At 43.3% G+C, this 13,354-nt stretch overlaps 1 protein-coding gene across 1 annotated transcript in view; it reads right to left on the bottom strand.

Annotated features, from left to right (window-relative positions):
- Positions 1-6,255: 6,255 nt before the first annotated feature.
- LOC142286848 (ATP-binding cassette sub-family C member 2-like) overlaps positions 6,256-13,354 on the bottom strand; it is a 106,002-nt gene continuing 98,903 nt past the window's right edge. Inside the window, exons 25-28 of the mRNA XM_075333399.1 lie at positions 12,200-12,358; positions 9,600-9,766; positions 9,103-9,297; positions 6,256-8,499 (exon numbers count right to left, since the gene is read on the bottom strand). Of these exons, the coding sequence (XP_075189514.1) occupies positions 8,382-8,499; positions 9,103-9,297; positions 9,600-9,766; positions 12,200-12,358 (639 nt within the window). The 3' untranslated portion in view covers positions 6,256-8,381. The remainder of the gene's footprint in view (positions 8,500-9,102; positions 9,298-9,599; positions 9,767-12,199; positions 12,359-13,354) is intronic.

Here is a 13,354-nt window from a genome sequence, read left to right on the forward strand (position 1 = left end):
TGTAAAAACAGCCAATATGTTACCTCAAACATCCACATCCAAACAGTTTGTGTGTGTGTGTGTCTCTTTCTGTGTGTATCTTTTTGTGTGTGTGTGTGTGTCTCTGGGTCTCTTTCTGTCTGTATCTCTGTGTGTGTCTTTCTGTCTGTGTTCATTTATGTGTGTGTCTGTGTCTCTCTGTATGTGTGTCTTTGTGTGTCTCTTTCTGTATGTGTGCATCTTTTGGTATGTGCATCTCTGTCTGTGTGTCTGTTTTGGTTTGTGTGTATGTCTCTGAGTGTGTCTCTCTGTGTGTGTGTGTGTCTTTCTGTGTGTGTGTTTTGTTATGTGTCTCTGTGTCAGTGTGTTCTTCTGTCTCTTTGTGTGTGTGTCTCTTTCTGTGTGTGTGGGTCTCTGTGTGTCTCTTTTTCTGTCCATAATAGAAGTCTATAATAACAGATCCATTCCCAGCTTCATTGACTTTAATGTAAGAAGGTTTTTTAGTGAATAACTGTAATACGCAGGGTTAAATTTTCCCCTTAAGACATAGTCTATGACATTCCCTTAGTCACATGAGGTGTCTGTGCAAAAATTTCATGACTGTAAATGAGACGGTGCGGATTCCTTTATCGAACATACATATATACATACTGTACATACGATACACTCAGCTTGTTATATATTAAACTCTGGGGGAGGGGGGAGGGGAGGAAAAAAAACACTTTTTTTGGGTCACCATATTTTGAGAGCCAAAAGTTTTATAGTTTTTTGCCAGTGGAGTTTTTTTGCAGGAGAAACTACAATTTAATCCATGAAATTTTTTATTCCTTTTTTTGATAGTAGTAGAGATGAGTATTTATTAGAGTGGAGTTGAAATCTACTCAAAATTTTCTAAACATCTGCATTTGCCAAAATGCTGATTTTTTTGTAATTCGCCATTTTGCTGAACCGTGCCATCAAAAGGATAAAAAAAAAAAAAAATATATCCTTACAGTTACCTCACCTCTCCAGCCCTTCTACTCCTTACCATCCCGTGTTGTCCACATCGTTTCCTGCAGCCCGGGATGGACATGGAAGATCACGATGACGAAGGTCCGTTGTGGAGAGGCTCCGAGCTTCAGCATTTACAACACATAAAGGACGTTTCATTTACGGAGAAAACAGTCAGTGAAAATTTAATGTCCAAGAAAATCTGTGCAATGTGACAAACTTGAACTGGGACACATACCAGTTTTTGATCATTTTTATTTATTTTTTTTACCGAGATTAATAAAAACAGCACTTATGGCATAGTTACTCCTTTTTTCTAACAGCGTTCACTCTACTTGATGAAAAATAATATAGTTTTACAGTACAGGTCGTTATGAATGTGCCAATACCTAATATGTTTGGTTTTTGGGTAGTAGTTGGTTTTTTTCCCACAATTTTTTTTACTTAAAGCGCACCAATCACCAGAATTTTCCTATATAACCTAAAGCCAGTGCTATACTGGCGCTATCATGCTGATTCTATACATACCATTAGGCTGGAAACACATCTATGCGAGTAAAATCGGTCCGACTGGGCTGAAAAAAACTCGGCTGATTTTAGTTCACATTAGGTCCGAGTGTAACGCAAGTGCAATGCTATTTTTGAATAATTTAATGATTTCGCTAGCGTGTGTAATGCGTGTGTGTTCCCTTTTTTCTCAGCATCTGTCATCTACCATTGAGCTCTGCTACATGGCCGCTGACAGCAGACACAGACAGAGCCATGTATGAGAGCTGAATGGCCACTGACAGCAGACACAGACAGAGCCGCACGATCAGAATGAAGTAGGATAAACGTCACCCGACTTCATTGTCATCCCGCGGCTCTGTCTATGTGGCATGGCCTAATTTTTAGTCACCGGTGAAGATCTCACCGGTGACCGCAAATCCCCTGAGTGACCGCAGTGAGCCGCGCGATCAGCGGTGCCGTCACTGAGGTTAACCGCGGCCACAGCAGAAGTCCTCCCGCTGAGATCTGTGGCCGTGGGTAACCTGAGTGACGTCATCGCTGATAGCACGACTCACTTCAGTCGCTGCGGGGAGCTCACAGAGCGGTCGTGGTCTGTGACCGCTCTCTGTAAGCTTCTGATGTAGCAGAGCTGACAGTCGCGGGACCTCCATGGATTACGTTGGACAAGGATGGGTTATTTGGGGACTTAATAAAGTGGTGAACGAGGGTCTTTGTTTTATTTTATTATTTCAAATAAAGGATTTTTTAACTCTGTGTGTTTATTAACTTTAATTTACAGGTTAATCATTGCGGGTGTCTCATAGACGCCTGCAATGATTAATCTAGGACTTATTGGCAACTATGGGCTGCCATTAACTCCTTATTACCCCGTTTGCCAACGCACCAGGGCAAATCGGGATGAGCCGGGTACTGTCCCAGAACTGTCGCATCTAATGGATGCGGCAATTCTGGGCAGCTGCTAGCTGATAGTTAGGCTGGGGGGCTCCCCATAACGTGGAGCTCCCCATCCTGAGAATACCAGCCTTCAGCTGTATGGCTTTATCTGGCTGGTATTAAAATTGGGGGGGACCGCACGCCGTTTTTTTTATTATTTCTTTTTTTTTTAAATGCACAGCATAAACACGCCCACCGGCTGCTGTGATTGGGTGCAGTGAGACAGCTGTCACTCTTCGTGGGGGCGTGTCTGACTGCAACCAATCATAGGCGCCGGTGGGCGTGGAAAGCAGGGAATACGAGATTGATTAATGAGCGGCCGGCTTTTTCAAAATAGTAAAAGCCGCCAGAGCAGTGTGAACGCCGTGCAGCGCCGCGCCGGTGATCGTGGATCGGTGAGTATGAGAGAGGGGGGCAGAGGAATAGACCGACTTGGACAGAGAGAGAGGGACAGAGATAGTGACCGACCGACAGACCGACCAACAGACCGATCGACAAAGAGAGAATAGAGACCGAGAGGGAGAGACCGACTGACAGAGAATAGAGATTGACAGACATTGTGACACATCACTCGTTTCCAGTGTTTTAAGAAATATGCGAGAAATGTATTTAGAAAATCGGATGTCACTAGGATGGTGTGAGTGCCGTCCCGTGACATCCGATTTTTTTACACGTTCCCATAGACTTGCATTGGAGAGACTCGCTGAGAAGCTCACAAAAAAGCAGCATGCTGCAATTTTTTTTCTCGGTCCGATTTGGACTGAGAAAAAAATTACAAATGCGAGCTGGATCATTCACTAACATGTGTCCGATTCCAATGCGAGAATTTCTCGGATTGCTCTACTGCGAGAAACTTGCAAGTGAGAAGCAGCCCTTAGTTGTCAGCTAGGATGTATAGGTTTTGAAAGAAAAGCAAGCAGAGTTTGTAAAATCAGCAGCTTTTTGAATGACAGCAGCTGATAGCTGTGGTGGGAATCCATGGTTATCCCCTCCCCCTGTTATTTATGCTAATTTTATTATAGAATCGATTTTCTTTGTGCCTAAAAGGACCTGTGCTGATGTCATACCCATGTGACCAAAAGGGGCGGGGCCTCATCCAGAAAAATGTTGCTTCCTGGTATCAGCTATGTTGGCTGAGGCCCCGCCCCTTCTAGTCACATGGGTATGACATCAGCACAGGTCCTTTTAGTCACAAAGTAAATCGATTCTATAATAGAATTAGCATAAATAACAGGGGGAGGGGATAACTATGGATTCCCACCACAGCTATCAGCTGCTGTCATTCAAAAAGCTGCTGAATTTACAAACTTTACTTGCTTGTGTTTCAAAATCTATACATCCGAGCTGATAACTAAAGGTATGTAAAGAATCAGCCTGATAGTGCTAGTATAGCACTAGCTTTAGGTTATATAAGAAAATCCTGGTGATTGGTGTGCTTTTAAAAACTCATTGCGTCTTACATCCTTTGATATTAATGATAATAGACCACATTACTTATACACTAAAAGAGCAGTAACTAACCTGTCAGTGTTTCCCTGACACGTGGTCTATTAGATCCTACATGTGTCAGAAAGAGAAAAAATAATATTGCTGTTTTATATCCAAGCCACATTTTCTGCTACAGATTTCAAAGCAAATGCAAATCTAAAGCAAAACCCATACTCTGCCATCAGAGTCGCAAGGACATACAGTAAAGGCTAAAAGTGTTGTCACCCTTGAAATTGTTCCTGAAAGTGAAGTATTTCTCCCAGAAAATTATTGCAATTACAAATGTTTTGTTATACACGTGTATTTCCTTTGTGTGTTTGGAACAACAACAACAAAAAAAATTGAGAAAAAAGGGCAAATTGGACTTAATTTCACACAAAACTCTAAAAATTGCTTAGACAGAATTGCTGGCACCCTAAATTTAATATTTCGTTGCACACAATTTGGAATAAATACCTGCAATCAATTGCTTCCTATGACAATCAGCAAGGTTCTTACACCTCTCACCTGGAATTCTGGACTCTTCTTTATAAACTTCTCCAGATCTCTCATATTTAGAGGCGCCTTCTCCCAACAGCAATATTACTATCTCTCCACAGGTGTCACTGGGATTTGGATCCGAAGTCATTGCTGTCACTTCCGAACTCTTCAGCGCTGTGTTTCCATCCATTTCTGGGGGCTTCTTGAAGTATGTTTGGGGGTCATTGTCCTGCTGGAAGACCCGTGACCTAGGATGCAGAGCCAGCTTTCTGACACTGGACACGACATTGCGATCCAAGATCTTTTGGGAATCTTCAGATTTCATGGTGCCTTGCATTCTGTCAAGACACCCAGTGCCAGTTGCAGCAAAACAACAACAAAACAGCTTTGAGCCTCCACCATAATTGACTGTAGGTACTTTGTTCTTTTCTTTGTAGGCCGCATTCTGTTTTCTGTAAACAGTAGAATGATGTGCTGTACCAAAAGGCTCTATCTTGGTCTGATCTGTCCACAATAAGTTTTCCCAGAAGGATCTTGGCTTACATGCATTTTGGCAAACACTGCTGTCTAGCTTTTTTGTCTCTGTGTCAGCAGTAGGGTCCCTCGTGGGTCTCCTGCCATAGTGTTTCTTTTTAGTCAAATGTTGACGGATAGTTGTCGCTGACACTGATGCACCATGAGCTTTCAGGGCAGCTAGAATTTCATTGGGGCTTATCCACCACCCAGTCTATCCAGCGTTGTAACCCTTCATCATTTTTCTCTGCTGTCCATATCCAGACACATTTGCTACAGTGCCATGGGTTGTAAACTTCTTAATTATGTTGCACACAATTGACCACGGAACATTAAGATCTCTGGAGATGGACTTGTAACCTTGAGATTGTTGATATTTTTCGACAATTTTGTATCTCAAGCCCTCTAACATTTCTCTTCTCTTCTTTCTGTTCTTTGTGCTTAGTGTGGCACACAGACACACAATGCAAAGATGGAGTCAACTTCTCCCCTTTTTATCTGGTTTCAGGTGTGATTTTCATATTGCCCACACCTGTTACTTGCCACAGCTGAGTTTGAATGAGCATCACACGCTTAAATCAAAGTTGTTTACCCACAATTTTGTAAAAGCGCCAACAATTTTGTCTGGCCCATTTTGGGGGTTTTGTGTGAAATGATATCCAATTTGCTATTTTTTCCCTGTTTTTTCTTGTGTTGTTTCAATACACACACTGAAAATAAACATGTATATAACAAAATGTGCAATTGCAATAATTTTCTGGGAGAACTATAATCTCAAGGGGGGTGCTAACACTTTCGGCCATGACTGTATCCATAACTAGTAAGCAGTCGCTCTCTATGGAATGAAATACCGTATTTTTCGGACCATAAGACGCACTTTTTTCCCCCCAAATGTTGGGGGAAAGTTGGGGGTGCGTCTTATGGTCTGACTATAGGGCTGCGGCCGGGAATGATTGTGCAGCGGTGGAGCGGGTCATCGGGGGCACGAGCAGGCAGCAGCAGCACCTGCCGTGATCACGTGGGCCCGCTCATTACATATGCACGCCCATCCTCCCGCCTATTTCTCAGCGCAGAAGCCGGCGCTGACAGGTGGGCGGAGGACAAGCGGGGACGCGCACATAGTAAAGAGCCGGTCCGCATGATCACCCCTGGCAATTACAGCCTGGAGTGATCATGTGCGGCTGTATTCACTGCCCCCCGCGCGTCATCATCAGCGCGGGGTGCAGTGAATCAGTACACTCACCCGTCCCCGTGTGTGGAGCTGTCCCCCTGCAGCACGCGATGTCTTCCTGTCTGTGCCGGTCAGCTGATCTGTGCTGATCAGCTGATCGGCACAGACAGTAAGACATCGTGTGCTGCAGGGGAACGGCTCCACACACACAGGTCAGCGGCGCAGAGAGGAAGATATGATTGGTGCTGCATGGAGTGAGGAAAAGGTGAGTATAAACGTTTATTTTTTTTCTCTGTGCTATAGGATACAGGCCATATACCAGGATGGTATATGAGCATGATGGGGACATATATCAGGATGGGAGTATATGAGCAGGATGGATGGGGGTATATGAACAGGATGGGGGTATATGAGCAGGATGGGAGTATATGAGCAGGACGGATGGGGGAATATGAACAGGATGGGGGTATATGAGCAGGATGGATGGGGGAATATGAGCAGGATGGGGGTATACGAACAGGATGGGGGTATATGAGCAGGATGGATGGGGGAATATGAGCAGGATGGATGGGGGGTATATCAATAGGATGGGGGTATATGAACAGGATGGGGTATATGAGCAGGATGGGAGTATATGAGCAGGATGGGGGAATATGAGCAGGATGGGGAAATATGAGCAGGATGGGGGAATATGAGCAGGATGGGGGAATATGAGCAGGATGGGGGAATATGAGCAGGATGGGGGAATATGAGCAGGATGGGGGTATATGAGCAGGATGGGGGTATATGAGCAGGATGGGGGTTTATGAGCAGGATGGGGGTTTATAGCAGGATCATATACAAGGCAGGAGGATCATTACCAGCATGAGGTACCTTAGTAGAGAATTTGTGGACATTACCCCCATAACAGTGTCAGCAGCAGATCCTTGCCCCATAACAGTGTGTCATGACCACATTTTTTTGCTTAAAGTTTTATTTTCCTATTTTCCTCCTCTAAAACCAGGGTGCGTCTTATAGTCCGGTGCGTCTTATAGTCCGAAAAATACGGTAATACAAGTGCAAAGCAAAATTTACATGCTCGTTCATTTTCTGTAACACATGGGTCCGTGAAAATCAATTACCAAGTACAGAAAAATTCCTTCACTTTTAGTTGTTTTAATATTTAAAAACTAATAATCTAAAAATATTTTTCTATTTTTTATTTAAATAAATATTTTTTTATGGTAATTTTGAGGTAGCCTATTTGTGATATTGATTAGGTTATACATGTAGAAAATGGAGCGATGTGTGGAGTGCCATGAGCTCGATAATATAGGCAGTCTTGGTATTATTTAGTGTGAGGCTATCTATAATAAATGGTATTGATCTCCAATCTGTTGACCTCTAGCTGCTCACAGCGAGCACAATTCCCAACCCAAGCAGTAATCCTGTCACATGTAGCCAACATCTCCCGACTCCCCCATATATGACTGCTCAGCTCAGACATGTACTCATGTGTCCTCTATGGGGAGAGAAGAGTAAAGCCTGCTTTACACCCTACGATCCAGCATACGATATCGTATGCGATCGTACCCGCCCCCATCGTATGTGAGTCACGCGGCAGCCGGCCAATAGGGGAGGAGATGAGCGGGACGTAAACATCCCACCCACCTTTTTCCTCCCGCATTGCCGGCGGGAGCTGCAGGACGTAGGTAAGATCTGTTCATCGTTCCCGGGGTGTCACACACAGCGATGTGTGCTACCCTGTGTACGATAAACAACCGGAGGTTCAATTTTTAGGAAATGAACGACGTGTATGCGATGAACGTTTTACCGTTCAATCGCAATCGCACGTAGCTGTTACATGCTACAATGTACCTTACGATGGCGGATGTGCGTCACTTACGACATGACCCCGCCGACACATCGTAAGATATATTGTAGCGTGTAAAGCGGGCTTAAGCCCCATGCAATAATGGTCTAACTGCCTGATGGTCGGTCATTCCTGCCAAAATTAAATGGTTCGGCCAACTTGCTTCTAATGTATACAGGGGTCATTAGATGCTTGTTCCCACCACCTGATGCATCTTGCGGGCACGGCACAGGTAAGGGATTACTTGCACAAATGCTTAGAAGACTTGTGGTCAACATTCCTGTTCTGTAGGTCGATTTCTTAAAACGTTTCTTGAGCCAATAATGCCCAACTCATGTAGGTCCTTAACAAATTAAAGATGATGATGTCTGATACATAAGATGCGCTGACGTAAGGTCCCAGGAGAGCACCAATCTAGGACCATTTCTAGTGAGGTGGTACAGCTTCTGTTCTGAATCCTGAGGATTACTCCGCATGCTGTATTCCAGATTCTGACACCATCTTGGAGAAGAGGCCTTTCTTCTGTATCAGTCTCTGCGGCTCATCAAATTCCACAACTCTACCAGCCTCGAGGACGAGCACTCTGCAGAGAAGAAGAAACAGTCAACCATCGTTACACAGTTACTTGTTTTCATTAATACCCTGAAGTTAATTTCTTAGAATTCTCAGTTTCTCTCTTTTGATGTATTTTCATTATCATATTCATTATTTTCTTTATCTATACATTATCTATACTTTATTGTGACGGGTGACAGACAGGCATGTGGTTTCTGGCAATAGAAGGTCACAGCGTTTGGCTCCATGACTTTCTATTGTTCCTGCTGTTAGTAGTCATTATATTAAGTAATATAAGTATAATAACTTATCTATCCTATGTCGAAGTGACAACATGCTTAATATACACCCTTTAAGGGTACGGCCTCAATGAGAATGAAAACCAAGCTCCAATGCAGTTTGACGCCCAGTTTTCAAATTTATTGTTAACAAGTTAGCATTCCTGCAAAAAGGAGGAGGAAAGTGATGTTAATGTGCAAAGTGACATGGCCATTAATCAATTTAGCAAACTGCGGGGTTTTTTGCAGTAAATCTGTATGTCGGTGCTACTCTCTGTGCCCAAACCCCAATAACGAGCCCTTATGTGTAATATTTAGGACAGTTGTGGCTAAGAGATATCTCAGATCTGTACCTTTCAGAATCCAGGACCGTGTGCAGCCGGTGAGCGATCGTCAGCACGGTGCAGTCACTGAACGCCTTGCGGATGGTGCTCTGAACGAGGCTGTCCGTCTCCATGTCAATCGAGGCTGTTGCTTCATCCAGAACAAGGATTTTTGTTTTTCGAAGTAAAGCACGAGCAAGACAGATGAGTTGTCTCTGCCCAACACTACAAGAAAAAAGATATAATGAGTAACAGCGGTGTCAGTGCGCTAATCCAGCAGTGATGAGACCGAAGTGTGCAGGACGAAAAAGGCTAGAAGTGGCGTCCCCAGTGACGCCACTACATCCACAGGATAAGGGAGATATGTATGATTGCTGCAGGTCCGACCGCTTGAACCCCACTAATCACGAGAATGGACGTCTTGCAGATGTGCGCCAATGACTCCCCATTGCATACAATCATTTTCATGGCTTCATATACTCTGTAGCAGATCTGTATATGTCTAGTACAGTAGGAGGATATGTTACCTTAGGTTCTCTCCTCCTTCTGATACTTCATGGTACAGTTTTTTGGGAAGGGACTGCACAAAGTTCTTTAGATGGCACATGTCCAGCGCCTCCCAGAGATCGGCGTCAGAATGTTTCTCCAAAGGATCCAGGTTCATCCGTACCGTCCCCGAAAATAAAACAGGATCCTAGAAAAGCAGAAAGGCTTAGAGGGTTTGTCCCAACATCACTAGTGGTTAAAAGTGCTTGTAAAAAACAAGGAACTATATAATTTACTTGTTCTTAAAAAAATCCTCTCCGTACTTTTAATGTTTTGGTTTACTGTTCTAGGTTTTTTTTTTTTTGTTTTGTTTTTTAAAGGGAACCGACCAGCAGGATTTTCACACAAAGTACAGGCAGTGCTATACTGGCTTTAGGATGGTGAATCCAATCATATCTTCAGTTTCCATATTGGAAGTCTGATTACAGAAAAAAACATTATCAAGATCCAGAACTGAGTGCATTGGTTGAGTGACGTGTGCTTCGGGGCGGGACTATGTGGGTCGGGGATTCAGTAATGAGTCCTCCCCTGGCGGCTTGTCTCCCCTCTATGTAAATTTCTCCCCTCTGCTGCCTCTGGTTATCACTATGGCCAGCACGTGCGCAGTATTATTTTCAAGTTTTTCTCTAACTCTTCAACAAAATGGCACCGGAATCAGCGCATGTGCTCGCAATCTCCGGCACCATTTTACTGAAGACACTGAAGATGAATATTAACGGCAGTGGCGCATGGCCAGATTGATTTTTTTTTTTTATCAGTGCATGCACCTCCGCCATTCATATAAAGAGGACATACAGCATTCCTGGAACCTGAAGGTGCCTGGATAGGATCCAACTACTTTTTCTTTGTTCAGACCTGCTCTTTATCCTTGTCACAAAGCGCTCCTTACAGTGTAGGTTTGAAAAAGGTATTTTTTAGAACCAAATCGTCACATATTGTACACTATACAGTTGGACCACATGAAACTACTCACCTTGCATTATTCTGAGGGTCGGATTCTCTTTTTATACTATCTATGGAGTTGGATCCTATCCAGGCACCTTCATATTCCAGGAATGCTGTATTTCCTTTTTCTATGAATATTGGTGGCACAAGTGCTGCTAAAAAAAAAAAATTAAATCTGCGCATGCGCCATAATATTCGTCTTTACAGTGTCTTCACTAAAATAGCACAGGAGATTGTGGTGCGCACATGCGTTGATTCCAGCCTCATTTTATTGAGCAGCTGGAGAAAAATTTGACAATAATACAGTGGAACCTTGGTTTACGAGATTAATTCATTCTGGGAGTGTGCTCGTAAACCAAGTTACTCGTAGAGCAATGCACATTTTCCCATAAGAAATCATTGGAACTCAGACAATTCATTCCACAACTTGTAGTAATGTCCCATCCTGGTCCCCTATTGTGCCAACACACACACATTATTCTCACCTATCCTCCGTTCCCTCGCCGGCGTCTTCCCTGGTTCTTGCAGTCTGCAGGCATGTGAACCCGGTAACGATCGCGCCGATGCAGGGGCTGCCGCTGTCATTGCTTCAGCGCAGCTAATGTCATACACATGAGCAGCTTGCCTTTGGTTGGCCAGCGTGCTGATGTCATAGGCATGAGCGGCCTGCCTCTGATTGTCCAGCGCGCTGCCTGTGGGAGGTGTGAAGAGATAGCTCAGTGCCAGCCATCATGAAGCAAAGACGGCAGCAGCCCCTGCACTGTCTGCGATTGTTACCAGATCCACGTGTCTGCGGTCCACAAAAGGCAGCCAGAGCGTGTCGGAGCGCGGTAAAAGTATGGAACCGGAAGTGTGTGCGGTGAGTATTTGCTCGTATGGCAAAGCATTGCTCGCAAACCGAGTTACAAATTTGCAGCAAGCTTTGCTCTTATAGCGAAATGCTCGCACACTGGGTTCATCGTAATCAGAGGTTTTACTGCACTGTGCATGTGCCGCCATGGACCACATTAAAATACTCACTTTTCATTATTCTGAGTGCCAGATTTTCTTTTTATATTAGCCACCATTCATAGTCATCTCCACAATATTCTCAGTAAATGGCCTTTGTGATCGCAGTATGCACATGTGCTGACTCCAGCGCCATTTAATTGAAGAGTTGGAGAAAAACTTAAAAGTAATACAGCGCATGCGCTGGCCATAGTATAAACCATGGCGGCAGAGAGGAGAACTTTAAACAGAGGGGAGACAGGCAGCCAAGGGAGGACTCTACTGAAAATCTGCACTGCTGCAAACACCACTCAACCAATGCACTAATTTCTGGACTTTGATAATGTTTTTTTTCTGCAATCAAATATCCAAGCTGGAAACTGAAGGTATGATTTTATTCACAATCCTAGCTCCAGTGTGGCACTGCCTGAACTTTATATGGGAAAATCCTTCTGGTTTGTTCCCTTTAAAGGGGAATCTGTCTGCAGGATTTCGCCCCCCAACTCTTTATACGAGCAAGTAGCTCTTTCACAGACAAGTCCAGCAATATCTTTATGTGGTTGGTAGGTTCCTCCATTCCTGAGAAATCAATAACCGGACGATCCTCCTCTGCTCCTCTGCCCCTCTTAGGGGTATACCGTGACCTCACCTGTGGGATAATATTCAGTTTGCTTCTTAAATCATGAAGTCCAATGGTTGCAATATCAATTCCATCGATCACTATCCTTCCTCCTGTTCTCTCAACAATGCGAAACAAACAATTCGTGAGGGTGGATTTACCGGCTCCGGTTCTTCCAACAATTCCGAGCTGAAAGCACATTTATAGAATTGTTAGCTTTAAAAGAGAAACTAAACTTAATTTTATTTTTTTAAATATTTTTTTCCAGCACTTTATTAGGGAGTTTATCTTCATTCTTGTAAAAAACAAATACTTGTAAATTGCTTCCATGACTGATACATTGATACCAGAACATACTCATTTGGAGTACGGCTGATGGCAGTGATAGTCAGCACCTGTCTCCTCTGAGTGTTGTACTTGGCAGAACAATCTCCAGAGATCAGTGAGATACAGGTGCTGACTCTTTCAGTGAATACTTCAGGTCAGTATGATCACAGTGATATTAAGATTTATATTTTACAGGTCTAGCAAAATTCTGAACTTTATAAATTGGTTTGTGCTTCATTTTTTGGAATCACATAACTATTTTATTTTCTTAGAATGCATTGTGTGAAAGCTTATTTTTTGCATGGTGAGTTGTAGTTATTTGTACCACTTTGGGATACAGATATTTTAATTTGTCTTTTTTTCCTATTTGTTGAGAAGTGACTAAAAAGCGGAAAGGGTTAAATACAAAGTTATACAAATTATCATTTATAAATTTTAGATCTTTTGCAGATGTGGCAATACCAAATATGTTTCCTTTTTTGTAATAAGGAAAGGGGGAGAATTAAAGGCTTATTCCCATCTTTACAGATTAATATTGTCGGATTGTGCTTTTAAAAACAAGCAGTTTTGCAATTTACTGTTTTTTAAAATTTGCAGGCATTCTACAGAGATGAACACTTTTGGTTCAGCTGGTAGCCTATAGGGTACTTTACACACACCGATATCGCTAACTATATATCGTCGGGGTCACGGTGTTCGTGACACACATCCGGCGCCGTTAGCGATATTGATGTGTGTGATTAAAAGGAGCGACGCAAAAATGTCAAAAATCGTTGATCGTTGACAAGTCGCTCCTTTTCATAATATCGTTGATGGTGCATGCCGCTGGTTGTTCGTCATTCCTGCGGCGTCACACAT

This window comes from Anomaloglossus baeobatrachus, chromosome 2 (assembly GCF_048569485.1).
Source record: "Anomaloglossus baeobatrachus isolate aAnoBae1 chromosome 2, aAnoBae1.hap1, whole genome shotgun sequence".
Classification (NCBI taxonomy): domain Eukaryota; kingdom Metazoa; phylum Chordata; class Amphibia; order Anura; family Aromobatidae; genus Anomaloglossus; species Anomaloglossus baeobatrachus.